Here is a 26,604-nt window from a genome sequence, read left to right on the forward strand (position 1 = left end):
ACCACAGAGTTGAAATTACAAGTGTAGATTTCAATAAACATAGAATATGTTACTGAAGTGCAGTGAGTTCTCCATCATTAAGGATATCCTAGGGAGGCTGAGTGACCCTTTGTCAGGAATACCACCAAAGGAAGTCCAGCAGAGAGAGGAAGTTACTCTAGATCCTTGCTATTCCACGTGTGATCCGTGGTCAGGGAGCATCAGAGTCGCCGGGGAGCTTGTTAGAAATGAAGGTCTCAGGCCCCAGGCAGAACCACTGATTCAGAATCCGCATTTTCACACAATTATTGGTGGTTCATACGTACATGAAAGCCTAATAGTACAGTACTCAGTGATAGTAAAAACTCCAGCACCCCACTACCTGTGAAATACAGGAGCAAAAAGGGCAAGTCTCGGGCTCAGCTGCATGAGTTTTAACTTGCTACTAGTAATAAGGGAGGTAACACTGTCCAAGAGGTCACCAACGACGTCTGTGGCTAAATCCAACAAGTCCACTTCTAGACTTACCTCACCGACTCCGGGGTAACACCCAACACTGTTGCCCACTCCCTACCTCTTTAACCACGATTTTCCCCTGGCTTCCCTGTTGCTTCTCTGGCTGTTTTGCTCAGCCTCCTTTTCTCTGCTGCCCCATAAATGCTAGTGCCTCTCAGCATGTTGACCTAAGGTCTCTGTTCTTTCTTCCCAGCCCACACACTCCTCCAGAATGACCTCTTCTAATTCATTTTAAACTATCAACGAGGGCTTCCCTGGTGGCACAGTGGTTGAGAGCCAGCCTGCCGATGCAGGGGACACAGGTTCGTGCCCCGGTCCGGGAAGATCCTATATGCCGCAGAGTGCCTGGGCTCGTGAACCATGGCCGCTGAGCCTGCGCATCCAGAGCCTGTGCTCCGCAACGGGAGAGGCCACGGCAGTGAGAGGCCCACAACAGGAGAGGCCACAGCAGTGAAAGGCCCGTGTACCGCAAAAAAACAAACAAACAAACAAAAACCTATCACCGAAATGTCTCTCATATCTCTGCCTTCAGGACAACATCTCTTCCAGGTTCCTGACCTGTTTATCCAACTAGCTGTGGGATATCTCAGAGGCTTCCTAGAACCTCAAATGCAACAGGACCAAAACTGAGCCATCATCTTCCCACAAACCTGTTTCCCCCGAGGTATTTTCTGTCTCAGAAAAAGGCGCTACCAATGTCCCCTCTGGCGAGCCAAGAATCCAGGACTCACTGATGCCTAAGCCTCCTTCTCTCTCCTGCTGTACATCAGTCACTCAGCAGGTCCTGCCGCTTCTACCTTCTAGCCGTCTCTTCAATCGTCCACATCTCTCCATGGCTCCTGTTGCTGCTCTAGTTGAGGTTACCCACACTCTGGCTTCCCAGGTGACCGTGACAGCCTCCTCCCTTTTCATCTGGCCTCCCCGCTCGCTCTCCTCCAGCCCACCTCACATAGCAGGCTCCAGAGCAGCACTTCCAAACCACAAATGCGATCTCTCCTCGTTCTTCTTGAAGCTCCTCAGCAACACACTCCACCCTGCTCCCTTCCCCTGCCCCCACGGCTTTCAAGATAAAGTCTAAACCCTGAAACAGAGACAAAAGGGCCTTAACAACCTGACCCTTTCCTAGCTCTCCAGCTTCACCTCTCCCCACTCTCCAACTCACGGCACACCTCAGCAACGTGGGGCTCGTCAGTCCCTTGTGTACGCCAGACCCCACCTGAGTTCTCAACTCTGCTCTGCTCTTTGCTCAGGCCACTCTCCTTCCACTTCTTCAAGTAGTTAATTAGCTTTAGCTCATCCATATTCAACACTTCCTCCGGGAAGCCTTCCCTGATCAGGTCAGGTGCTCTGCCATATGCTCCCAGAGCACCTCATCCCTCCTACCCACCTCGCATTTATAGTACTGTGACACTGTAGGCTTTATCACCTGTCTTCTGAGTTAACAGTAGGCTCTACAGAGCAGGGAACGGGCCAATCTGCTCATTACGGTATCTTCAGTACCTAGCATCAGGCCTAGCACATCGTAGGTGCTTAATAAATATTTTCAGTAAAAACACAAAAATAGGAGGAGGGAAGCTGGGGCCTGGGTAAATTTTCCAGTGGCTAGATAAGACTAGAGACCTCAGGCTGCCCACAATTCAGGCATGTATTATTACCCAACCATTTTGAAGATGTGTACACCTGGTCACAGAAGGGACCGAGTAAGAGACTATGAACAAATTAAAATATATGTCTTCACATGTGCTGCCAGAAAGCAATGAATGCTCATGGCCACTGAAGATGGGTTAGTGGCAACTTTTCTATAAAGAAAACGTATTTCACCAATAAGAGAATGTATACAATCTTATTAACTATAAAGATTTTTATTCTGTTCCTTACCTGCCTTTTACAAATTGCCTGAATTCCTGAAGCTTCCATTTGTCATATTTTTCAAACCTTTTGAAGTGTTCTTCTGCATGAAATTTATCAGAAGATGAATTATAGGCAAACACCAACCCACACTGGGCACCAATGCCACCACGTCGAACCTGGAAATAGAGATCTAAATAAAGTACATCAAAGGGACCAAAGTTCTGTGGCCATTTTGTTCCCAAATAATATGGTCAAATTCAAATAGCTTAACGCAAAAATCAAACCAACAAAATGAGATTTAAAATACATTAAGTCCTGGAAAAGTAAGAAAGCTGCTTCCCAAGAAATGATTCCTTACTTTTCTTGATCCTTATACTCACACCATCTACAGACTTAACAATCTATTCATCTTTGTGCTCTTGCCCTCTGCTACAGGCCTGACACAGAATAAATAATCACTAAATGTTCAATGAAAAACCAGTGACATGGACCTCCGAAGTACAATCATATTTTTAAAAATAGCAGTAACATTTCCTAAAGAAGGCAGCATAAGAATTACCATAATTCTGATCTGAGTAACTTGAAAGGCAGATTCAGTTCCTGTAGAAAAAATAGTACTTGCTCTGGTTTTTCCAGTCTCTGTAAGAAAACCTACAAAAAAGAAAAACTGAAGTTAGGATGACTGAGGCATCTGTAATAACCCTAAGAACTAAGACCAACAAAACCAAAGCATATCCTTTGAGGCAGAGGGCATCTAGTCTACCTGGTTCTCTCATAAAAATTAGAAAAAGAAAAGAAAATTAGAAAAAGAATTCCCCTCTGGACAGAAGCAACCCCCCGAGAGACACCGAGGTAACAGATCATGGTCCAGGTATAACTTGGTCAGAGCAAAATCTTTTCAACTATACAGGCTGCTCAGCTCTGAGGTAACGATAAAGAAATAAAAAGTTGATAAAGACTGTGACTTTAATTCAAAGAGACAAAAGACTGGACAATCAATCACCTTTCTAAACCATTCCTGAAACCATGACTGACGTTTGGCTGGGCTGTTAGAAGCAAGCAGGCTTAAAGGCTGAGAGAGGAATTAGATAGCTTCTTGAATACTCTTTCAGGAAAGACTGTAAAAGTCTTTGAAATGGGCAAGAAAAGCATGCTGGGTGTTTGTTCAGTGCACTCTTTGGGTCATCTCCACCTTTCTTTGTCTCTGAACTATTTTACAATTCTGTAAATTGTAGAATAATAACATTAATGCAAAAGATTCTTGTCCACACAAATAAAAATTGTGTCTATAGGAACATAGCTGATTATTCCTTATGAAGACTGACCAATTTTGCAACCATCTGTAGATTCGTGTCAGCATTCTTACTGGTCTATGTGTATTAATGAGTTCTCCTTTGACCTGCTTGTAACATCTTACTGATTCCCTCAGTAATTAATGGGATAAATAAAAAGATTGACGTCTTCATTTTATATTTGTATGAGAGTTGTAGTTCACCTTTTTTGCTGTTGTTAATTATCCTTTAAAAATTTACAAAAAGGTCTGTTAAATCCAAAGCTGCTTTTCTCTTTCCAACCTCTGTAAATTATATAACTTACACATTTACTAAAATCAGCCTGACCACCCATTCTTCCTGAAACCATGAACTGCTTTCAACCACTCTGCCTTATCAAGATGAAAAGACTGAAACCAATTTCATGCTTATTTCATTACACTGGGTTCAATAAAACAAAAATTTGTGAAGTTAAATCTCCGTAAGAGATTTAAATAATATGCATTATTTGTCACCAAAACCAAGAAAATTAAATCCAAAGGAAACTTTACTAAATCACAGGGAGAAGCTATTATTGATCTAATGCTATCAAATAGTAATTCTACAGACAATTTTAAGAAGCCATACGGCCAGAAATTCACACAATTCTACTAACAGTAATACTAAAAACTGTCCCACTTATTGAACTGTCACCTTTCCTAGGAGGTCTGGATGCCTCTAACTAATCAAATCTATTGTAAAGGCCGAAATGCTGCCTGGGAGTAGCTGCCAGTTTTCATTAGTCTCAAAGTAGCTGAAGCAATAATTTAAGTCAAAAGAATCAGATTCTTTTAAAATAACATTGCCACCAATTTTTTTAAGGCCCAAATAAATACATACGTTAAACAAATAAAGCTTAAAAAGTAAATAAATAAAACCTCTGTGCTTCCTTTTCTTGGTAAAAAACCAGCTCAGAAGTCTAACTATAATATTTTAAAGCTACAACTGTTTGGACACCATGCCCCTCCTGCCCAATTTATTCTCTTAAAATGACAGGAAGAAAATAACCAATCTCAAACGTAAAGAATTCAATAACCCTACTCCTTCAGTTCTATTGGCAGCAGTCTGCACTCCTTTAAAATGCCAGACCCATGGCTGTGACTCACGGGAGGTCAGCCCTCGGAGTGTCCACGTTCGTGTTCTCCGGGCACTCTGTGCAGCAAGGGGGAACATCCAGTGTTTCCCAGAAGCTGGGGAACTTGAAAGGTAGCAGTGAAAAAGAGCTTTGGCCCCCGTAAGGGGAAGAAACAAATCACTCCTCAAAACCCCACAGTTCCGGCTGTGAGGACTTTCCTCTGTCCTCCCTGTCTCGTCAGGTTCATTTTTTTGTAGAGGACGGAATCCTAACCTGAGTTACAAGAAACAGACAGTGACGGTTGTGGAGGGAGAAACCAGGGGAAACCAAGGCTCCTCCCCACGCCCAGTCACATCCCACCTGGGTGCTCATCAGAAACACAACAAAAGTAACAAATCCACACACTACAACTAGTTTATGCGATTTATCCATGCAAGGTTAGGTGGAAGGCAGGGAGGAGAGGGGGATGGATAATACACAGGGAGAGTAGCAAACTATTCAAATCAGACCAGGCAGAAGAGCCGGCAAATGCATTTCAATAGCTACAGAAAAACCTGTGGTGCTTTCAGACTTAGAATGGTGTTAAAAATCCAGGCTGATTTTAAGGACAATGAAAACACCCTGTATGGTATTATAATGATGGATATAGGTCATTATATATTTGTTCAAATCCACAGAATGGAAGACATCAAGAGTGAAGCCTAAAGTAAGCTATGGACTTCGGGCGATTACGACGTTGTCAATGTAGGTTCACCCTTCGTAAAAATGTACCACTCTGGTGAGTGATGTGGATAATGGAGGAAGCTCTGCATGTGTGGGGCAGGGGGCATATGGGAAATCTCTGTACCTCCTTCCAGTTTTGTCGTAAACCTAAAACTGCTCTTAAAAAAAGAAAATACGGTCTTTAAAAAGAAAGACTAGATGGAGACAATCTGAAATTGTTATAAAAGTTTAAAAAAGTAAGATAAAATAAGAGAGGCCTTTCAGTAGATGATGATGAGAGTATGAAAAAAAAATCCATACACTGGTTTTAAGAAGATTCTGCCTTACATACTCCAGAGACAAAAATCCCAATTCTTCAGAGAGCAAAGGAAAACTGCAGAGGGCCTCTGGTAGAGTGGTCTTGCTTTCCGGAGTGTGGGAAGGGGGAAACGGGCAAAGAGCTGCCACCACCTCCTCCCAACCCCACTTTGGACGGCAGGTGACTGGGCGGTCTGAGGTGGCCTTCAGGGTGGCAGGAGATGAATGTGGGGGAGGAAATGTGTCTGCAGAGGCTGAGCTGCTCAGCGAGGACTGCAGGAAGCCTGTCTAATGCGGTAGTCATGGCTTAAGAAGACCACCAGGAGGAGGTGGGACTGGTGAGGCACGTTTTCCCAGGCGTCTTCACTTCACTGGTGCTAATGACCACAGGAAACAGAACAGAGAGGAGGCGACTACTGAGAATGCACAAGGTCTGTTCTGCTGTGAGGCAAGCCAAGGCGAAACCGAGTCCAAAGTGGTAAGGCCAGTTCCCTTCAATGTTTGATAACTGCTGGAACATTCCACGCCCTTTTCTGAACTGGCAATATTCAAAGCAGTATAGTGAGTAGAAGGGGACATGTGCAGGAGACTAACCAGCTGGCCAACAAGACGGATGAGGAAGAGACTCACAAACACTCCCTGGATGAGGAAAAGAGCCACAGCGCTGAGAAGCACATCAGCAATCACCATGCTGACGCCAGGGAAGGAGTGAGGCTTCCTTCCAGACACTTCAAATGCCAGAGCAGCCATATGGAGAAATACCCTCATCTTAAGCTACATTTTTAGCACTAAGTGCTACTGATCCACTGAGTGTCTCAATACTTTGAGATAACACAACAGAAAGACAGTCTGAACTTAAAAATGGTAACTTTTTATATTCCAAGAGGAGAAGTCTTTGTTTTTCAAAACTGAAGGCTCTCAAGTACTTTTAAGTTGTTACAGGTGACTGACACCTAGCAGGGGGCAATACTGTAGTAAAGAAATCACGCAAATGGTTCAGGAACCACTGAAACCAACTGAAGGACATCGCAGCGAAGACTGCATATCTTGAAAGTTTCGAAGACCACAGTGCGGTTTCACACAGCCTCTAGTGAGCACCATGGCCCTTTCGACTCACTAAAACCTGACAGGTCCACCACTCACCGTCCCTCGTCCACGGCTCAACAAGGAGGTTTTCAGGTCCTGACTTCTCTTCTTTTCCCTTGACATCACAGGCCTGAAGAATCAACTGCAGAGGTTTACCTGATCAAAGAAAAGAAAGAGAAAGAGACAGCCTGAAGCTAGCGCTACGAAAAAATGGAAACTAGAACTCATTAGTGCAAATGGAGAGCCTGTGGACGCCCAGACTGCTCAGTAAAAATCTACCCATTTAAAAGCTAAAATAGGAAGTAATATTAGACAAAAGTTGACACCATCCTTTTCTGCTTTCCTGAAAGAAACAAAGTACAGCTTATGTCCCTAAGTAATTCTGAGGAGAATCATTCTAGAATAACCACTAGCTGGAAACGAAGCACACTATAAGACACAGATTAAGAGCACAGGCTCAACATATTTGTGTGCTGAGTGGGGGGAAAGGAGGAATTCCTAAGACACTGTTTTGGAGCCAATAATTAATTTTATTGTAATTGCATTTAAATATATAAATAATGTCTTAGCGTTCTAGGTCTTGTTTCTTTAAAACGTCTCCAGGCAAATTTTGAAAGTTTTCAAAATTATAAAAATCAACTTTTGCTATAATGATCTGAAAATTTTTCTTTTTCTTTTAATAATATAATGAAAACCTTATAACCCTATTAACCTATAACCCAACCCAGAACTAGAACATTATCAATAATGAACAGTCCCCCTATGCATTCCTCCTCCATCCCGTGCTCCCTGCTCAAATAACTGCTAAACTGAATCAAAAACCTTTCTGGAGAATATTTTCCAGACACTACGTATCCCTCCCATTTGGCTGTGCCTTCTACGGGCCCCTACCCCTCCAAAAAAATGACCTTTCCAAAACTGGGGAGGGACTGGATTTACAAGACATCGATTGTCAGACTTAAAAAATTAAACATAAAATACATTATTATAAAGTGATATTTAGGCAAAGGTACAAATATCATGAGGAAATATCACAGTATTGCCTCTATTACTGAAGAGGATGGGATCCAATACTGTACTTGTGGACAGAAACTTTAGCACTAGAGGCCAGGACAGCACATGTCCACTGCAGTCATCTGAGAGTAGCTGTATGGACTCCTGCGTTGAGAAGGATTAGGAAGCCCCACCCTGGGTCAGTAGAAAAGTGCTAAGATGGACTGCCATTGGGCCCAGGAGGGGAAAGTGATAGCAGGCATGTATGTATGACCATCTATGTTGTCCCAACCAGCTATAAACTATCACGAGGATGCAGAGGGATGGATTCCAAGACAAGGATCCTTTGCTCTGGGTCTGGGGTAGTTTCCTCCCTCCTCCAGATGAGAGGTACTCCAACTTCCCAACCTCTTGACCTACACCATGAGACACTCCCATACTTTTATCAAAGATGGCTGTGTTCAAATGGCCACCATGCCTAAGTGATTAGGCCAGTAAATCCTGGGAGTACAGCGTAGTGAACACTAAGGTCACCTTCTGCTAATGCATCCATAAATGAACCAACATCTCCCTTCTCCCTACCAGCCCCAAAGAAGACACGCTCTTCCAGAAATCATTGTATAACTACAACGACCGAGCCCACAAACTACACGAAAAGATAAGAAGATGCCAGGAAATCCCACGTTGGTGATGGTTTTATGACGTGTGCATCATGCCGAGGTCATTTACCATATTTAAGGAGCAGGTTCTGCCTGACTGATGCCATGGATGAGATGAGGGATGAGGCATCATAGTGTGTGTCCAGGTGGTCAGTGACAGTACACAGAGAGCTCAGCACTTTGGCAACACTCCCTCTTGCTAGTGCAAAAGCCAGAAGAGTCAGCTCCACCTCTGGAGTAGAAGAGCAGCTATAAACAAAGAACAAAAAACACTTCACTTCTTAAAACTATGAGAAAATCCAGGTAGCTCAAACTCTGTGTAACTGATTACATAAGCAACATCAACCTGCCATATGCTTTCTCTGTTTATCAGAAATACTTTTTCAAAATCCTTACGACAGCCTAAAGAAAAACTAAATCAACCCAGAGGACCAGGAAATTAAATCCTCACTTCTGTAACCTTCACCTATAAGTATTAAATAATGCTATCAACTTTAATAAGGCAAACTTTATAAACCAAAAATAAATAGGCTGTTGCAATAAGCCCCTGCTATGAAGACGCCTCGGGTAATAATTCGGCTTGGCCAGAGTGTTAAGGGCTTATTCCTTCAAACACCAATAACATGCTTTAGATCTATTCCACATCACATATGCTTTTTTAAACATATTACACTGAAACTTTTAAACCTGTCTAGATGGGGACTTCCCTGGTGGTCCAGTGGTTAGGACTCCGTGCTTCCACTGCCGGTGGCATGGGTCTGATCCCTGGTTGGGGAACGAAGATCCCCACATGCCATGTGGTGTGGCCAAAAAGAGAGAGAAAAAAAAAAAAACCCTGTCTAGATGGCTCAGGGCCTGGTTTGTACTCTAACAGGGCTCACTGTGACAGAGCTGAGTGTCCCCACACTACGCGACCCCTCAAACAGCTAGCAGGGTGTCCTTTCCCAGGTCTATGGACAATCAGGCTTGTTAGACCTGTTCACGGAGACAGCAGGTGCTGGGCTGGGGATGTGAGGGAACTGAAAGGCTTTGCATTCTGGACTTTGAGACCCCTGCTCTAGCTGAATCGGAGGATTACTCCGCACCCACCCCCAATTCCTGAGGGCAGGTGTCCTGCTAGATCATGGAGTTTACACGGGTACACCGTTATTTCACTTTCTCTTCAGTCACTACAAATGATTCTTTAAAAAACAAAAAATCTTTAAAAGATTTTAAAATTAAAAAAAAACAAAAAGGACTTACCAAGCACATATGCCCTCTGTCCCCCACCAGCCCTTATCAACATTAATTTTACCTAGTTATCCTTATGAGGAAGCTGTCCACTTCTTCCAGAACGTTGGGAGACAGGAAAGTTGAGAAATCTGTAGATCCTGGTGAGAGGGAAAGTGGAGGCATGTGCTGCAGTGCCTTCCTAGGAGTGTAAAATGTGCAATCAGAACAATCCCTGGCAAACAATAAACTTAATAATACAATTTTAGACAAAAAAAAATTGTTGGAAGCTTGTTTGGATTAATCCCTTATCAAGAAACAGACAGTGTTCCTACAGAGAACCTGGTACGTAACACAGATCAGCCTTTTTCCTGCAGGGGTCCTGGTGCTAAACAGTTTAATGAGGTTTCTCCCTTTTCTTTTCTTTTTTCTTTAAGAGTTCCATTTCCCTCTATAAAAGCTCATTCAACCCTCTGGAAGCAAGTGTTCATTTTAAGTAGTATAAGCAAAAGACATATGTCTACAGAAAAACCCTGAGTTCTTAGAAAACTTGACCCCAGGGGCAGAGCTGTTTGTGACACACAAAAAAAATTCATCTTCAGATCTCTTGTATCTAAAGATGCATCATGATATGTTTATTTTATCCTAAACATATCAGCACCTGTCACCTTCTCTATTCCTGCCTGTGTTTCTTGGCCTTTCTACCTCAGAGTCTGCTTTAATGTTTCTCTTTTCTCATCTCCTTTTACAATAGCTTTACCTCCTCTGGACCAGCAGTCATCTAATAAATTTATGCAACAAAATATTACTGAGCCCTACTTGTGCCAGCAACTGTGCTAGGCAATGAGTGTACCATGAATAACATGAAGGTACAGAAAAAGTCACTCAAAATTCTACACTTGATAGTCATTTTATAATAGTAGTGGGAATCCCTGAAACTATTTTATTTCTACATTTCACAACAGAGACAAAACAGCAAGGCTAATAACACTGTGTCAGCTTCCACTCTGCTCTCGTTTCTTGTCCCCTCTATATGAGCTGCATCAGTAGGGCACCTACACTAACATACAGTCGATCAACAAGGTCTAATGCACCTAAGTGGCATGCAAGGATTTACGGAATTTATTTCCACTTTTGTTTCATAATATTTTTTTCTTACTTATTTTTCCTCATTGATTTTTTTAAAATAATTTTTAAATTTTAGAATAGTTTTAAGATCACTGATATTTAAAAGTTAGGAGTGAAGATACCATTGCCAATTAACTATTACAACTGTTTAGGGATATATCCGTTCTTCAACAACGTGGCATAGCTTCACAAAAATAAGGCAGAAAACTTTTCCTCTTCCCCTTCCTGAAAATTCAGTCCATAAAGTAGGGCTGTGCAAGGTAGGCACTCGTGTGTCCTTGGGTGGGTGCATGGGTGGGGTGCATGGTGGCCCAGAGCGAGGTATTAGAGTGGGGTACTGAGCAAAGGGACAGCCTGGCATGGAATGCAAGCACCAAGAGGGTGAGGAGGGTGTCCAGGCAAGGGCCAGGGAGGTGGGAGACTGGTTATATAGAGCGGGATTGTTTAAATAAGTAAATATTTTAGGGATGATGGGAGCCAGGTTTCTCACAATCACAGAAGGGAGTTACAAATAGAGAAAGGGAGAAAACTAGAATGAACAGCAGTGCTGGATTAGAATTAGAAGTTATCAGAGTTTATTAGAAGTATAAACTCAGAGTTTTCAGTGTTACAGATATAGAAATAAATATAGGTGTCAATGTGCCTGTGGATACACATATGTGTCTATTACTTACACACAAACATGTATTTCCCAGCTGTGTACACTGAAAGAAGCAACACTCCAACAGCAATGAGTTTAGTTTGTTTCTAAACACAACTCTCCACTAAGAGTGACCATGACTCCTGAGCAAAACAGCTGGTTCTAGGACTATGGCAGGGAACATTCAAGATAAGCCTGGAATATCTTGTTGTAAGGAAGTGTTCCAAGAAGATGAGGACATATCAAAAGGACATATGAACCAGACTGAAGGGGGTCCCATCGGCCAAATCTGGGCCAATCTGACCGTCAAAACTGTGATGGATTATAACTCAGGGAATAAAACAGGAATCTTGAGTCATACCAATATAAAGTTTGATGAGGAATGGGATATTTACATAGTCTCAAAGCACCTCCTCACAAAATATTTATTAATTACAAAGGGAAAAGAATTCTTTTACACTGGAAAAGTCTGGCAGACACCACTTTCATCAAAGGGTTGAAGTTAACATCACCAAACTAGTAATAGGACAATCTGAAGCTGTGTGTCGCTGATGGGATGCAATGAGAACCCATCATCACTTCTATGACATTCCTGCCAAAGATAAAAAATCTAATCTTAATCATGATGAAACTTCAGATAAACCAAAACTGAAGGATGCTCTTCAAAATAACTGACCTATAATTTTCAAAAGTTTCAAAGTCTTAAAAGTCAAGGAAAGACAGAGGAATTGTTCCTTATTGAAGGAAACTACAGAGACATGACAATGAAATACTAAGTATGATTCTGGACTGGATCCTTTTGCTACAAAGGACATTACTGAGACAACTAGCAAAACTTGAACGGGATCTGAGAATTAGATGGTAGCAATGTATATCAATGCTAATTTCCTGATTTTGATGGTTGTAGCAGCATGTTCTCATTTGCAGGAAACACATACTGAATAAAATATTCAGGAACCATGGGGCATCAGGTTAGCAAATTACTCTCAACTGGCTCAGGAAGAAGCTACTTTTTCTTTTTGCATCGAATTTGCAATATTTCTCTAAGTTTGAACTTTTTTTTATTTTTTAAATTTTAAAATAGGCAGGAAGAAAGGAGTCTGGCCAAATATTACCCTTCAGATCTAGCACTGCCAGCAGTATTATTTGCTGAAGAGTTTTATTTAATAGCAATAACAAATCTCAAAAAACATCTACAGAACAAAATATTAGCTATCTCTTTTACCTGATATTTTGACAGCCTGCACTGAGTGCCTATTATCAGTTACTAAACTTACATATAACACTAATACTTCATTGCTACTGAAGCTAGTTGCTTTGCCTTATATATTACAACTGAGTCTTTTTGCCCTAACAGTTTTTAGAAGAAAATTTTCAAAGGTACTCTACATTTAAAAATAAATTAATTTGGTGTCCTTGAAAAGATTTGACTCTTTAGTGAAAAGAGCTTTCAACCTAGGGCCTAGGTCCAAAGACCTGGATTCAAACTGATCCATCACTGCCTGGTCATACACCTCAGGGAAGGTCACCGTATCCCTGTCTATAAAACAGGGATAATTTTTACAGATACATTTTACGACATAAGTAGGTAAATAATATATAGCATCTGAAGGTGTTTTATCCCATATAAATTGCTATGTAATGTGAACAACTGTTCCCCAGTGGATAAGGAAGAGGAATGGCATGTGGGACCCCCTCACAAGATAGAAGCTGAAGGCACAAACAACAGGAAACAACAGGGCACCTGGGGCCCAGCTACTGACTGAGTCTCGATGATCAAAGGCTGCTCAGTGACTCGCCCTAAAGGGTTAGACAATGAGCACCCCGTGACAAGCCTGGAAAGCAGAGCGACTTACTGAGTGTTGCGTAGCACTGTTTGGACAAAGGCGGGATTTGTCTCCATGGAAGCCGTCACCAGAGATGTCAGCAGAGACCAATACCATATTGCAGAAGCATCTGAGACTGAGACCCCAGACTTCTTGACTCTCTGAAAGCCAACAGCCCTCAGACCATGAATTCTAGTGTCACATCCATCACTAAGACAACGCTTTATGTTAATCTGGACATCTGTCAAGCGCAAACAACAAATTCAGTATTGGATTAACTTCTTCAGTTCAGCAAATTCTAGGCTTCCAACTAAAAGCAAGATAGTAATTCACATTTCGAAAAGAAAATTCTGAAGATATACTCTGATGCCAGAAATAAATGATGTGTGCAATGGAGCTAGTATATATAATAAATTTGTCAAAAAAGCATTGACCAGGCTTCCCTGGTGGCGCAGTGGTTGAGAGTCCGCCTGCCGATGCAGGGGACACGGGTTCGTGCCCTGGTCTGGGAAGATCCCACATGCCGCAGAGCGGCTGGGCCTGTGAGCCATGGCCGCTGAGCCTGTGCTCCGCAACGGGAGAGGCCACAACAGTGAGAGGCCCGCGTACCGCAAAAAAAAAAAAAAGCATTGACCAATCTAAGGAGTCAAAAGAATCATGTGTAAAACTAAGGGTGGCTTAAATCTATATATCACAAAGTTTCATAGGCATTTATGAGTTCTGATAATTAACACAAAGTGCATTTTTAAAATCCTGATTAAATACACGGTAAGAAAATGTCTAAAAACTTTTCCTAGAGTTCTGAAATTTGGATGTTGTTATGAAACAGCAGCTGGCTCATAGCAGTTGTGAGAATTTCTTTTTAATTATCAAGTCCAGATAAATGGCATAGGCATGACTCACTTTTAAGAGCTGTCATAATTTCTTATTTGGGTTGGAAAGGAGGTGAGAAGTTTAAAAGGACACAATTTAGAGAAAAGACCACCACAGTATAAGACAGGAAGCTTCTACTCCACAAGCTTAACTACGTCTTTGCCCAGGGGTGAGACACAAAGACTCTACCTCCCCAGGCCTCAGTTCCTTTGAGCAAAGTAAGAATACTTCTTTTGGCCCAGGAAAGCATTAGAAGAAATGAGACAAAACATGAAGCATTCCGGCTCCCTGAATGAAATAAGCCTGGAAAGAAATCACAGAATTGTGATTATTTCCAAAATGCTATGTGTGAAGCAAGGTTATAATAGTATAAAAATGGAAACAAACTAAATGTCCAAGAATAAAAGGCTTGTTAAAATTAAGGCATATTCTTACAACACTAACTAAAGGTGTGCATGAATATATAAGACAACACATTAAAAAGTTACAAAAGGGCGTGTACAAAATATCACTATTTTTTGTAAAAAGACATGTATAGATATATGTAAATATATATATGCAAACCTATTTTATTTTTTAAAATGTGTATATATATATGTGCGTGTGTGTGTGTATTTATACACACAGACATACACACACACACAAAAATGTAAGAAAAGGTCTGGAAGGATCCATACCAACGGATTCACAGCGACAATCCCTGGGTAGTGGGATTTTGAATAATTTTTATCTAAATATTTCTGATTTTCTAATAAGAAAACAAAAATAAAATATTTTTAATTAAAATAGGCTTTACTGCTTTTCTATAACTTTTAAAAACACTGAATAGGTGAAATAATGACCACTTTCATGTATATGATGAGAAGCAAATCAAATCTCCAGAGAAAAGCAAACAGCTTTTCTACTTCAGAGGTCTTCCCGCCAAAAAACATGACTTCTTCCTCCCCTCCCAATCCCCTTAGTTAGAAGGGCAAGACGTATCTTGGTTGACTCACAGAGCTGACTGATGTTGGCATTTTCCAGCAGTGTCACATAGCCAGTGACATTGCTGGGAATGTGCACGTCGCGGACTTCCTGAAGATCGCTGGCACTCCTCCCCACAGCTACAGTCACCTGCTGCGGCATGTAGCTCTGGTCAGTGGCAGCCACTGCAATGGACAGGTGCCTAAGCACAACATCTGGCTTCATTTTTAAACTGGAAAACACGGAGAGCAGAAACTACAAGTGTTTATACAGGTTGAGAACTGGCAGGGCCCACAAGTCCCATCTCTTAAGATCTTACGTGTGATATACCCCAAGACTGATTCCCCTAAAAGCAACTAACTTGAAATGCTGGCTATTAGTTTCAAATATGACCTTCCCAAGTTTCTAAAATTCCTTTCAGTTCAAGATCAATCTTCTATTTCTTTTTAAGCTACTAACACAAGCAGGAAAGTACAATATGAACAGTCTAACAAAATCCCTTTACCTGGCAAGAAGCAAATTTCTAAACTGCATGCAAAGAACTGGGTATATTCCCTCATGTATAGATGGCTAAAGAGCATATTTATCCTCTATGAGAAAACAAGGTAATTATTTCTATTTCCACCAGCTGAAATCAGCCCATTTTCTGAAGGGACAGGTGAAATTTTAGATAGCAGCTTCATCATAGTTTACTGTCATCTATTCCACTCCAGTGGGGGAGTTCCCTGGCGGTTCAGTGGTTAGGACTCCGTGCTTCCACTGCAGGGGGTACAGGCTCGAGCCCTGGTCAGGGAATGATCCCCCAACGTGCTGTGTGGGGGTGGGGGAAAAAAAATTCCACTCCAGGATTCCTGACCACCCCCGTTCCCTCTTTCTCTAATAAACTGGCCAACTTAGTTGTACACAAATTGTTTAAATGTGCAGAAAAAATCTTGAGAAGTGAAATCACATCAGATATAAGAAAAGTACTTGTCCCTTGTTATATTAATCTTCCTGAAAACCTAGTGAAAAAGATCTGAAATCCATATCATAAAATATTAGTCAAATGCTAATTTTCTCCCTTAAAATACCAAGTAATTTTCCATGTTTATGAATATATGAACCAGGTTAGAAAATTTTACATGATTCCTTTAACTTGATTCTTTTCTTTTTTAATAATTTTTTTCATAGATTTATTTTTATTTATTTATTTATTTTTGGCTGCATTGGGTCTTCATTGCTGCGCACGGGCTTTCTGGTTGCAGTGGCTTCTAGTTGCAGCCAGCGGGGGCTACTCTTTGTTGTGGTGCGCAGGCTTCTCATTGCAGTGGCTTCTCTTGTTATGCAGCATGAGCTCTAGGTGCGCAGGCTTCAGTAGTTGTGGCATGTGGGCTCAGTAGTTGTGGCACGTGGGCTCAGTAGTTGTGGCTCGCGGGCTCTAGAGCGCAGGCTCAGTAGTTGTGGCACACAGGCCTAGTTGCTCCGTGGCACGTGGGATCTTCCCGGACCAGGGCTCGAACCCGTGTCCCCTGCATTGGCAGGTGGATTCTTAACCACTGCGCCATCAGGGAAGTCCTAACTTGATTCTTAAAGCATCTTTCCAGATAGTCACAAGAAGAAAAACACTAGCCAGTTAAGTAGAAAATACTCTAAAATTTTAAAAAATAATTTTTTAACACATTGTTGGGATAAGAGAAAGAAAGTGGGTAATTTTCTTGGACTTTCACTCAAGAATTGGTATTACAGCACCCACCGAATCCAGTGTGAGCGGGCACTGCCATCTGACTGCCAGTATGATGACGTTTCTCCATTTGTCATCTTGTCAATGTCTGCAGGGTTGGAGGATGTTTCTATATAAGTGTAGCACTTTGCTACTGACTTGAGTTTGTCCATCTCTGGACTTCTAATTAGATCTCCAGGGCTCTCTGCAAGAAAAACCAGATTTTATCATAACATCTCTTTCACAAAGAATCTTTAAAAAGATCATTTAAAATATCTAGCAGAAATATGCTTGGCACTTTGGCCCTAGAAAAATAAATGCTCCTTAAAATCTCCTTCCAAATTGGAGAACACGTGTAAAGCAGAAGGACTGCTCCATGAGCTGACTGTAGTACAACACAAATCCACTGATATATCTGCAAAACCACCCAAGAGATGAATATGATGACTTATAGTTTGAATTTACATTTCTTTAATTATGAGTGAGATTTTTTTAAGCCACTTGTTTGTAAGCCACTTGTGTTTCTGAGTATGGCCTGGTCCTGCCCTCATCTATTTTTGTTACTGGGTCACAAGTCTTCTTATCAATTTATATATTTTATGTACATTATGTAATGTATATATACACCTACATAGTAAGTAATATTTACTAACTGTTTACTGTGAACCAGGCACTTTTCTACACATTTTTATGTATTAATTCATTTTAGAGATGAGGAAACTAAGGTAATTAAGTAATTGCCCAAGGTCAGAGTTAGTAAAAAAAAACTGAGTCTGTCACAATGTTACAAAATATACTTTTGTTCCCTAAAATGTCATTTGTCGTTTGACTCTGCTTATATTTTTTGCTGTACAGAAATTTAAATTTGCATACAGTCTAACTTATTAATCTTTTCTTTTGTAGTTTTTGAGTTTCATGTCCTGCTCAGAAAGGTTTTCCCATGTCAGGGTTTTTAGCTCTTATAGCTTTCTTTTCAGTTGAACTTTTTAATCCATCTGCAATTTATTTTCGTGAATACAGTGGGTTAAGAATCTTGTTTTATTTTTTTCTGCAAATGGCTAACCAGTTCCCTAACCCAACTTGCTTGCTAATTCACCTTTCCAACCTGACGTGTAATGCTAACTATATCTGGTACTATATTCCCACATGTATTTGGGTCTATTTCTGGACTCTTATTATGTTCCACGGACCTGCTAATTCACAGTATCAACTTTTGTTGTGGTCACTAAGTGAGTCTGTAGTGGCTTCCCTCATTTACTTAACAACTATTCACAGAGTACCTACTACGCGGCAGGCATAGTTCCAGGTGCCAAGGATAATGAAGCGAACAGACAGACAGAAACGCAAGTAAATACTAATGCTACAACCTCAGATGATGATAAGTGCCATTTAGACTATCAAACCTGCAAAGGGGATAGTAACCAAAAGGTGGGGAGTGGCAGGGGTGGGGGCATTAGTTAGGTAAGAGTAATGAGAAAGGGCCTTCCTGAAGTCACATCTGAGCGGAGACTTGGGGTTATGAAGAGGGTGAGAGGGAGGGGGAGGGGAAGGAGAGGGGGAGGGGAAAGGCAGAGCAGGTCTTCATTCTTGTGCTACAAACTGGTCACTATTACATTTTCAGAAATAAAAGCAGGGAGAAGTGTTGGCTCGTCCTATCAATAAATACCACACTTGGAAGAAACGATGATCACGCCTTCTCAAGAACACCCCCACCCCTGCACACGTACCCTTTTCTTTTTGTACCAGTTGATCCAGAGAGTCCTTCAGAACAGAAGCCCTCATGGTGCTCATGTTATTGCAGTGGTCCAACATCGGGTAGGGGATGACGGTGCTAGAGAGCCGGTTGCGATGCAGGAAGCGCAGGATCATTGACGAGTGAACATCCAGGCCCTCCTTGGACTCTGAAAATATGTCTATGAAACCTAAACAGACAAAATCCATCTTTGGTGTTTTTGGGAACCCACCACAGTAGTTTCCACATCCCCTGCCTGGCGGCCTCTCTGAATTAGCTGAATTAAAAGCAGCCGGCAAGAATCCTCACTGATAGTTTCAGCTTTCATCACTGAAAAATCTAAAAAGGCTTTTAAGAAGTGAATCAGTGGTAATCTCAATTTAAAAATTAACTTCATTGTAGTTTAACAGAAAGTTTAGAAGACTCAGAATAGTGATTATCTGTTTCATTCCAAGCTTCAAATTTTTATAAGTTTAATTTATAAACCTAAATACTAACTTGAAATTTTTAAAGAAGTTTTGCATATAGAATGTGGGCTAGGAATAAAGTTTATCACGTTAGAGAGTAAAGGCATAACTGCTTTTATACTAAGCTACAAAAAACCACAATAATGAAAATATAACCACTGCCCTGACCACAATTCCCGATGGCATCTTATAGTTTTTAAGGTCCTTCCACACACAGCACCTCTTTTGGTCCCCACAATAAGGTGGGGGGGTGGAGGGTGGGGGAGAGAAGGCACCGAAGGTACTAGTATCCTCCTCTTACAACTGAGGAAAACGAGGCTCAGGTGACAGATCAAGACAACAAAAAAGGGGTAGGACCGGAAGTAGCTCCTCGCACTGCCTCCGAGTGCTCCTTCCACCATTCCAGTTTTTTCTCTCCAGTGTGGCTCCTCTGGAGTCTCCCCCATCTGTCCATCCCTCTGGCCGCTGCCCAGGCTCTGGCCTCAACACCGCCCACTCATACACCTCCCCAGATATCCTAAGCGGCTCCCCTGGCTGCATTTTGTCTGACATTAACTTGAGTAATCTTACAAAAACACAAAACAGGCCATGTCTACCCTGTTTAAAATCCTTTCATGGTTCCTCATAACCTACAATAATATGCTTTGAACTGAGGTGCACATAACCCAGGCAGTTAAGTGAAGAGAGAATAAACATGGCAGCTTTTCCTGGAGCTCAGATATGCTTGTAGATTTGGGGAGGATTTGTTTTTCTTTTCGTTTTGCTTTCTAATTAAAACAAAAGTATATTATAATTGTATCATTTGATAAACTGTCACAAACTGAACACACCCACGTAAGCAGCACCTAGAGCAGGACTCCAGAAGTCTGCAGGAGAAACTACTTTTAAGTGTGAAACAGAAACATTATATGAGAGCAGAAGGAAACTTTGCTTTGATTTTTTTTCTTTTTGCGGTATGCGGGCCTCTCACTGTTGTGGCCTCTCCCATTGCGGAGCACAGGCTCTGGACGCGCAGGCTCAGTGGCCATGGCTCATGGGCCCAGCCGCTCCGCGGCATGTGGGATCTTCCCGGACCGGGGCACGAACCCGTGTCCCCTGCATCGGCAGGCGGACTCTCAACCACTGCGCCACCAGGAAAGCCCTGCATTGATTTTTAAAGATAAACATAAGATTGTAGAGAAACTGTGCCCCTGAAGCAGCCCATTTGATTCTGCCCCCTACACAAAACCCAGAGACACTGGTTTGATTTCCCAAGCCGCAGAAGTTGATGCCATCCCTTGCCTCTCCTCTTACAGTTCTTTCCTAAGCAGAGGCCCACAGTAATACCCAAACCTCACATGATGACGCTGCTGATGCTGCACTGATCTCAGAATCCGTGTGATGCTTGTAATGGGAAAACTTGTCATATGCTGAAACAGTCCTGGTAAAGGGACTGTCTCTTTTAAACATTCAGAACCCATACAATGAGAAACAAAAGGAATAAGTGTCAGTCTGGGTTAGGCAGAGGGACCAGGGAACTAGGATCCCACCAAAGAGGTGAGGTCAGCTCACCAAGGTTCAGCCAAGGACTGTGAAAAACAACTCTTAAGTTGGCTGTTGATAAAAATTTTGAGTAGAAAGTCCTAACTCATTGGGATTTCCCTGGTGATCCAGTGGGTAAGACTCTGAGCTCCTAATGCAGGGGGCCTGGGTTCCATCCCTGGTTGGGGAACTAGATCCTGCATGCATGCCACAACGAAGAGTCCGCATGCCGCAACTAAAAACGGCGCAGCCAAAATAAATAAATTAAATAAATAATAAATAAATAATTAATTAAAAAAAATAAAGTAGCACTACCTTCAGTGTTGTAATTAAACAAAAGAAAGAAAGAAAGGAAGTCCTAACTCACAACCCTGCTAATAAGGTAAGAACCTTGGGATCTGGACCCCCAACTTTTCTAACCTAATCTCCCCCTCTCCTCAAGGTCACCCAGAGCAATGGTGCACTAACTATTGGTGGATCCCCTGGTCTCCACTCCTCTCCTCTCCTCCCAAAACATCTCTTTGAAGTGTTCAAATAAACTCCTGATGCTATCCACATGCTGGTAACACAGAGGTGGGAGTAATACGTAAATGCCAAGATGTAAGTTAGTTATGCATAATTCAAAGCATAATTTTAACTGCCATGAGAATAGGAGAAAAGTTAACATGTACAGGTTACCTATAATGCTCTATAAAAGTTACGCAATAAAAGACAATTTGAGGAAGAGTGGAAATAGGCATTCTTCATTGAGATACAGAAACCATCCTTCCCTAGCTCAATAGATCCTCAGCAGGAAGTCAGAGAGGTCAAGGACAACCAGTTACATTTATGTATCCAACAAGTCTATCTGCCTCCTTGCTGCTGGAGCTCAGGCTCTATACTAAGTATTATGACTCTAAGTACACAGAGCAGGAAAAGCTCTTGGATAAGATAAACTGAACCAAAAAGATGATAGGCCAAGTTTTTTTTTTTTTTCCCTTTCAAACTCAATTGTTTTCTCACTAGAAAAAAAAAAAAGGTAATTTTATTTTGATTCTGTTTCTGAGTCCCCCAAAGAAACCATCAAAAACATAGACAAAATTTTTTCATAGGTATAATGTAGAAGTATTGCTTAATTTTAAGCTATTTTTATTCTTACTTAAATTTCTGAGTGATAGCTTTCTAAAAAAAACACTGGGTGCCTACCATGTGCCAAAAATTGTACTAAATGTGAGGACACAACAGAAATAAAAGAGAAGGCTCCCTGCCCTCGTGGAGCTCACAGGATAAGAGTGAAGACAGACATATACAAATAAGTGAGTGATAATTAATTAATTAATTACAACGGTAATATGTTGCAAAAAACAAATGCAGGATGCTAAGACAACTTACAGTTGGGGCCAAGGAAGGCTTCTTGAGAGACTGAAATAAAGAGATTCACTAAGGAAGGCAGTCTCATGACAAAGGTTCATAAAAACATGGTAGAACTGCTCAACCAACACTGTACTGGGAAGCAAGAGAAATGATTATAGTGAACACTAATTCAGACCACGAGCTTAATGACGACTATCAGAGAAGCACATTTATTTCATGGTGCCCACAAGTTTGCCTAATTACAACCCACATTATAGCAAAGTTCATTTGGGCTTTAAGAGAGCGTTCCTCAGCATTCAGCACTCAGATGACAGCCTTACCTGGAACAAGAGAACAGGCTTGCAGCTGTCTGATGATATGGCTCAGCTCCCCTTGAAGATTAGCTCCACTGGAATTCTTGAGAGCCTCCAACATGTTCTCAGCATCAACGGTACCATCACCCTCGGCGTCAAACTGAGCAAAGGCCTAAAAGAAGAGATGCAAGAAAATAAGGTCTGTTCCAAATCCTGAATAATTTTTTTGACACTTCCCAAGACCAGTGATTTTGGTTGTTACTGTTGTTGTGGGAAGAGTTCCTATACATCATTCAAAGAACAAAAACATTCAGGATAGTAACTCACTATGCTCTGCAGAATGTGTGTATAAGTACTGCTACATGTATGCACAATTTCATCATCTCATCTTTCAAGAGAGTAAGCCCCCTTCCCCCAAATAATTTCAGAAGAAAGCAACCACTGCAAAAATGTTCAACTGGTTACAAAGTGCCAAAAACAAAGCATTGGCTTAGGGTAGCACCTCTGGTTTATCTGGGCTTTTTCTTTTAAACACTCTTTGGACACGAGAGCTAACTTGGTTTATCTACTTCATAGCCCTGTTTTCACTAACCTTTAACCATAATCTAATTTGCTCCCTGTTCATGTTGGGTCATCTGGGGAACCGGGTACAGCATGGGATTTGGCTTGAATCCTGCTCTGTCACTAACTGTCCATGTGACTTTACACACATTTCTTTGCCTCCGTAAGCCTCAGCTTCTTGATCTGAAAAATGGAGCAAATATTACCAAACTCACAGACTGCTGCCTGGATTAAGTAACATTGGCACAGAGCCCAGTATAGTGAAAGCACAGAAGCAGTGCAAAGTGGTCCTCTTCTCCTTGCTAATCTGCACTGTTACCTCCTCTTGTGTCCCTGACCCTCTCTCACATCCTAAAGACTTTCCTCACCCAGCAGCTGCCCCTCTCCCCAGATCTCAAGCCCTCCTTCATCAGGGGCTTCTTTCTTCCTGCAGATACACTCACTCACAAACATCCCTCACCATGAAATACTTTAGGAGTCTTCTACCTCCTTTCTAAGTAATCCTCTCTCTTTCTTAAAACTCCTGCCCTCTTTCCTTACTTCCCCCCTCCAAGAAAAATGGAAATGTCCCACTGACGATTCATGACTGACACAAATACCCCTATTTCCATCACAGACCTCTGAACAATGCAGTGTTTAATAGGAACACATGCAAATTCCTGTGTTTGGGTCCAAAAACCATGGACATAAATGCAGGATGGGGGACAGAGTTTAGAGGTAGAATGTGGGAGAAAGATTACAGCATTCTTGGGGAGGTGGGTGGGAGGGAGGCTCGAGAGGGAGGGGATATGTGTATACATATAGCTGATTCACTTTGTTCTACAGCAGAAACTAACCCAACATTGTAAAACAATTATACTCCAATTAAAAAAAAAAGAGATTGGGGCTTCCCTGGTGGCGCAGTGGTTAAGAATCCACCTGCCAATGCAGGGGACACGGGTTTGAGTCCTGGTCCAGGAAGATCCCACATGCTGTGAAGCAACTAAGCCCGTGCACCACAACTACAGAGGCTGCGCTCTAGAGCCCGTGAGCCACAGCTACCAAAGCCTGCGTGCCACAACTACTGAAGCCCACGTGCCTAGAGCACGTGCTCTGCACCAAGAGAAGCAACCACAGTGAGAAGCCCACGCACCGTGGCAAAGAGTGGCCCCCGCTCTCCGCAACTAGAGGTAGCCCGTGCACAGCAATGAAGACCCAGTGCAGCCAAAAATACAAATAAATAAATTTGTTTAAAAAAAGAGAGCGATTATAGCATTCTTTTTGCCTCTACTTCTTTTGGGGGATTATCCAAAGAGTTAACAGGCTACATTAATCCAAAAAGTTATCAAAGGCTACACTAATGAAGGCATAATGCTCAGAAGGAGGGAAGATACCATCCTGTTCTTTTCTGATTAGACCCAATCAGGAAAGCTAAGCTTAGCTGGGAAGTCACACATCCAAAGTAAATGAAATAGAAGAGATCAGAGGAAAGATATCCTGATGAAGAGAAGACTAGAAATTGCCCTGTGAGAAGAGCTGAAGGACCATGGAATCTTCAGTGAGGAGGAAAGATGACTGGGAGTAATAGACTCCTCTTCAAATACCTGATGGGTTGTAACAGGAAGGAGCAGTTAAGGTCATTAGATAGAAGCTAGAGGGAAAAGCTCATCATAAAGATGGACGTGTCTGGATGAATGGATAAAGAAGATGTGGTACATATATAATGGAATATTACTCAGCCATAAAAAGAAATGAAATTGGGTCATTCGTAGAGATGCGGATGGACCTAGAGTCTGTCATACAGAGTGAAGTCAGAAAGAAAAACAAATATCGTATATTAACGCATATGTGTGGAATCTAGAAAAATGGTACAGATGAACCTACTTGCAGGGCAGGAGCAGAGATGCAGATGTAGAGAACGAACGTTTGGACATGGTGGGGAAGGGGAGGGTGGGATGAATTGGGAGATTAGGTTTGACATAAATACACTACCATGTGTAAAACAGACAGCTAGTGGGAACCTGCTGTATAACAGGGAGCTCAGCTCGGTGCTATGTGATGGCCTAGTTGGGTGGGATGGAGGCAGGGCGGGGAACGGAGGTGCAAGAGGCAGGGGATGTGCATATGCGTATGGTTGATTCACTTCACTGTGCAGCAGAAACTAACACAACATTTTAAAGCAACTGTACTCCAGTTAAATAAATAAATAACCTCCTGTATAAAAACAAATAAAATTCAATAAATAAATAAATAAAATGAGATCAATATTTTATAAAATTAGTAAAATACTTATGCTTCATCAAAATAAAAAAAAAAAGGATGGATATGTCTGCTGTTAGTGGGGTATAAAGATGGATTAGGAAGCTCTAGAAGGAATGCCCACCTCATCCCTCAAGGCTTCAGGGCAACAGCTAGACAACCAGCCAACAGGAGTGTTCAAAGAAGTCATACTAAACAAATGCATTTACCTCTGCTCCCTCATGAAATCCCACTAAGACAATATTATAAAGGGATTTTTTTTTTAACCATAAGGACAAAGAGAACAGGAGATGTTACAATAGCAACAAAATTTTGGAAGCTGGGAAGCAGATGGATGAATAGTACCTCTCTAAATAAAACTGTATGTACACTGGATATATCAGCCATAAAGGGAGATTTGTGGGACAGCTGGATACATTCTGGGGGGGCCTGGGTATTAATTAAACAGAAATTAATGGAACAGTGAATACCACTAACTGAAAACACTAGGCTACAGAAGAATATTAGAGAATGATCTCCTGTTAGTTTGAACAAAAAGCAAATATGCACTTCCTACTTTGGTACCAAATATATATAGATAGATACATAGATACATAGATATATCTGAAAGAATAAACATCAAGATGTTAATAGTGGTAATATAGCAATCTACATATGTTGCTTTTATAATAATAAAGAGGAAATTATAAATATTAAGAAATTTTAAGCACACCCCAATATAAAAAGTAGAGCCAATGGATATGGAGGGAGGTAGAGCAGAAGCACACCTCTGTCTGCCCTGAGGTCCCAGGGTGTGAATACGCAGTACCAATAACAGCTACCTCCCAACTCCTTCACATTACAGCATAGTGAGAAAATAGTATTTGTATGACTCAGCGTCTGAGGGGATTAGTACAGCTGTAACCCATTAAATTGGGACTGACAGATGGTTTGGGAAGCTCTGAATTAATATTGAACACTGGCTAAATTTTAAGCAGTGTACATATCATTTATTCCTTATAACAGCAAAAGACCTTACTATTTAACCTACCCATTTTATAGCTGTACAGAGAGGTCGGAGAACTTGCCCAAGGTCACACAGCTAGTATTCGACTACAAAGCCCCCAGAGTTCATGTTCTTCACCACGACTCCATTCTCCTTCCTTTGACCAGATAACACCTGGGGTTCCTTGCAGTCCGGAGACCAAGTGCTCAAAACGCCTCTCTTATCTATCTCTTTCCTGCATCTGTAAAATTTGCTCTCAGCACCTTGTGCCCAAGTTAACTCAGTATCAACCTTAAAACTGAGACTCACTCTCTAAATTTCAAACAGTACTCAAGTCCTACTCCTACCAGAACTTCTGCACTTCGAGTGCCACCTGCATCTCAAGTGCTGTTTGTTCCCAAATTCCCACACAACTCCTGCCGTTTATGGCTGATAAAAATCCTATATAAGCAAGGTTATACAAACGGTGACATTCTGCTATTTTTAACAGACTCTGTTGATCTGTCAATAGTTAATGGATATGATAAAGAGAATTTTCAAACAAACAAAATAAAGACAGTTCGGGTGAGAAAAAATATCAGAAGAGCATTGCTAACAGCTTCACCAAACAAATACGTGATTTCCTAA

General features: G+C 41.6%; 1 protein-coding gene and 1 pseudogene across 6 annotated transcripts in view; both read right to left on the reverse strand.

Moving 5' to 3' along the window:
- ZZEF1 (zinc finger ZZ-type and EF-hand domain containing 1) overlaps positions 1-26,604 on the reverse strand; it is a 128,116-nt gene that overhangs the window by 74,159 nt on the left and 27,353 nt on the right. For 5 of the 6 annotated variants that reach the window (XM_033423178.2, XM_033423181.2, XM_033423175.2 and 2 more), the window contains exons 2-11: positions 22,221-22,365; positions 18,555-18,749; positions 16,861-17,032; positions 15,161-15,360; positions 13,323-13,533; positions 9,784-9,900; positions 8,560-8,738; positions 6,895-6,993; positions 2,906-2,997; positions 2,374-2,522 (exon numbers count right to left, since the gene is read on the reverse strand). In XM_033423178.2, the coding sequence (XP_033279069.2) occupies positions 2,374-2,522; positions 2,906-2,997; positions 6,895-6,993; positions 8,560-8,738; positions 9,784-9,900; positions 13,323-13,533; positions 15,161-15,360; positions 16,861-17,032; positions 18,555-18,749; positions 22,221-22,314 (1,508 nt within the window). In that variant the 5' untranslated portion in view covers positions 22,315-22,365. Of the gene's footprint in view, positions 1-2,373; positions 2,523-2,905; positions 2,998-6,894; positions 6,994-8,559; positions 8,739-9,783; positions 9,901-13,322; positions 13,534-15,160; positions 15,361-16,860; positions 17,033-18,554; positions 18,750-22,220; positions 22,366-22,785; positions 23,426-26,604 lie in introns of those variants that run through there. The other variant, XM_033423177.2, reaches the window with a different exon arrangement.
- On the reverse strand, positions 3,004-6,885 carry LOC117200393 (etoposide-induced protein 2.4 homolog; annotated as a pseudogene).

The sequence above is a fragment of the Orcinus orca genome, chromosome 19 (genome assembly GCF_937001465.1).
Source record: "Orcinus orca chromosome 19, mOrcOrc1.1, whole genome shotgun sequence".
NCBI classification, from domain to species: domain Eukaryota; kingdom Metazoa; phylum Chordata; class Mammalia; order Artiodactyla; family Delphinidae; genus Orcinus; species Orcinus orca.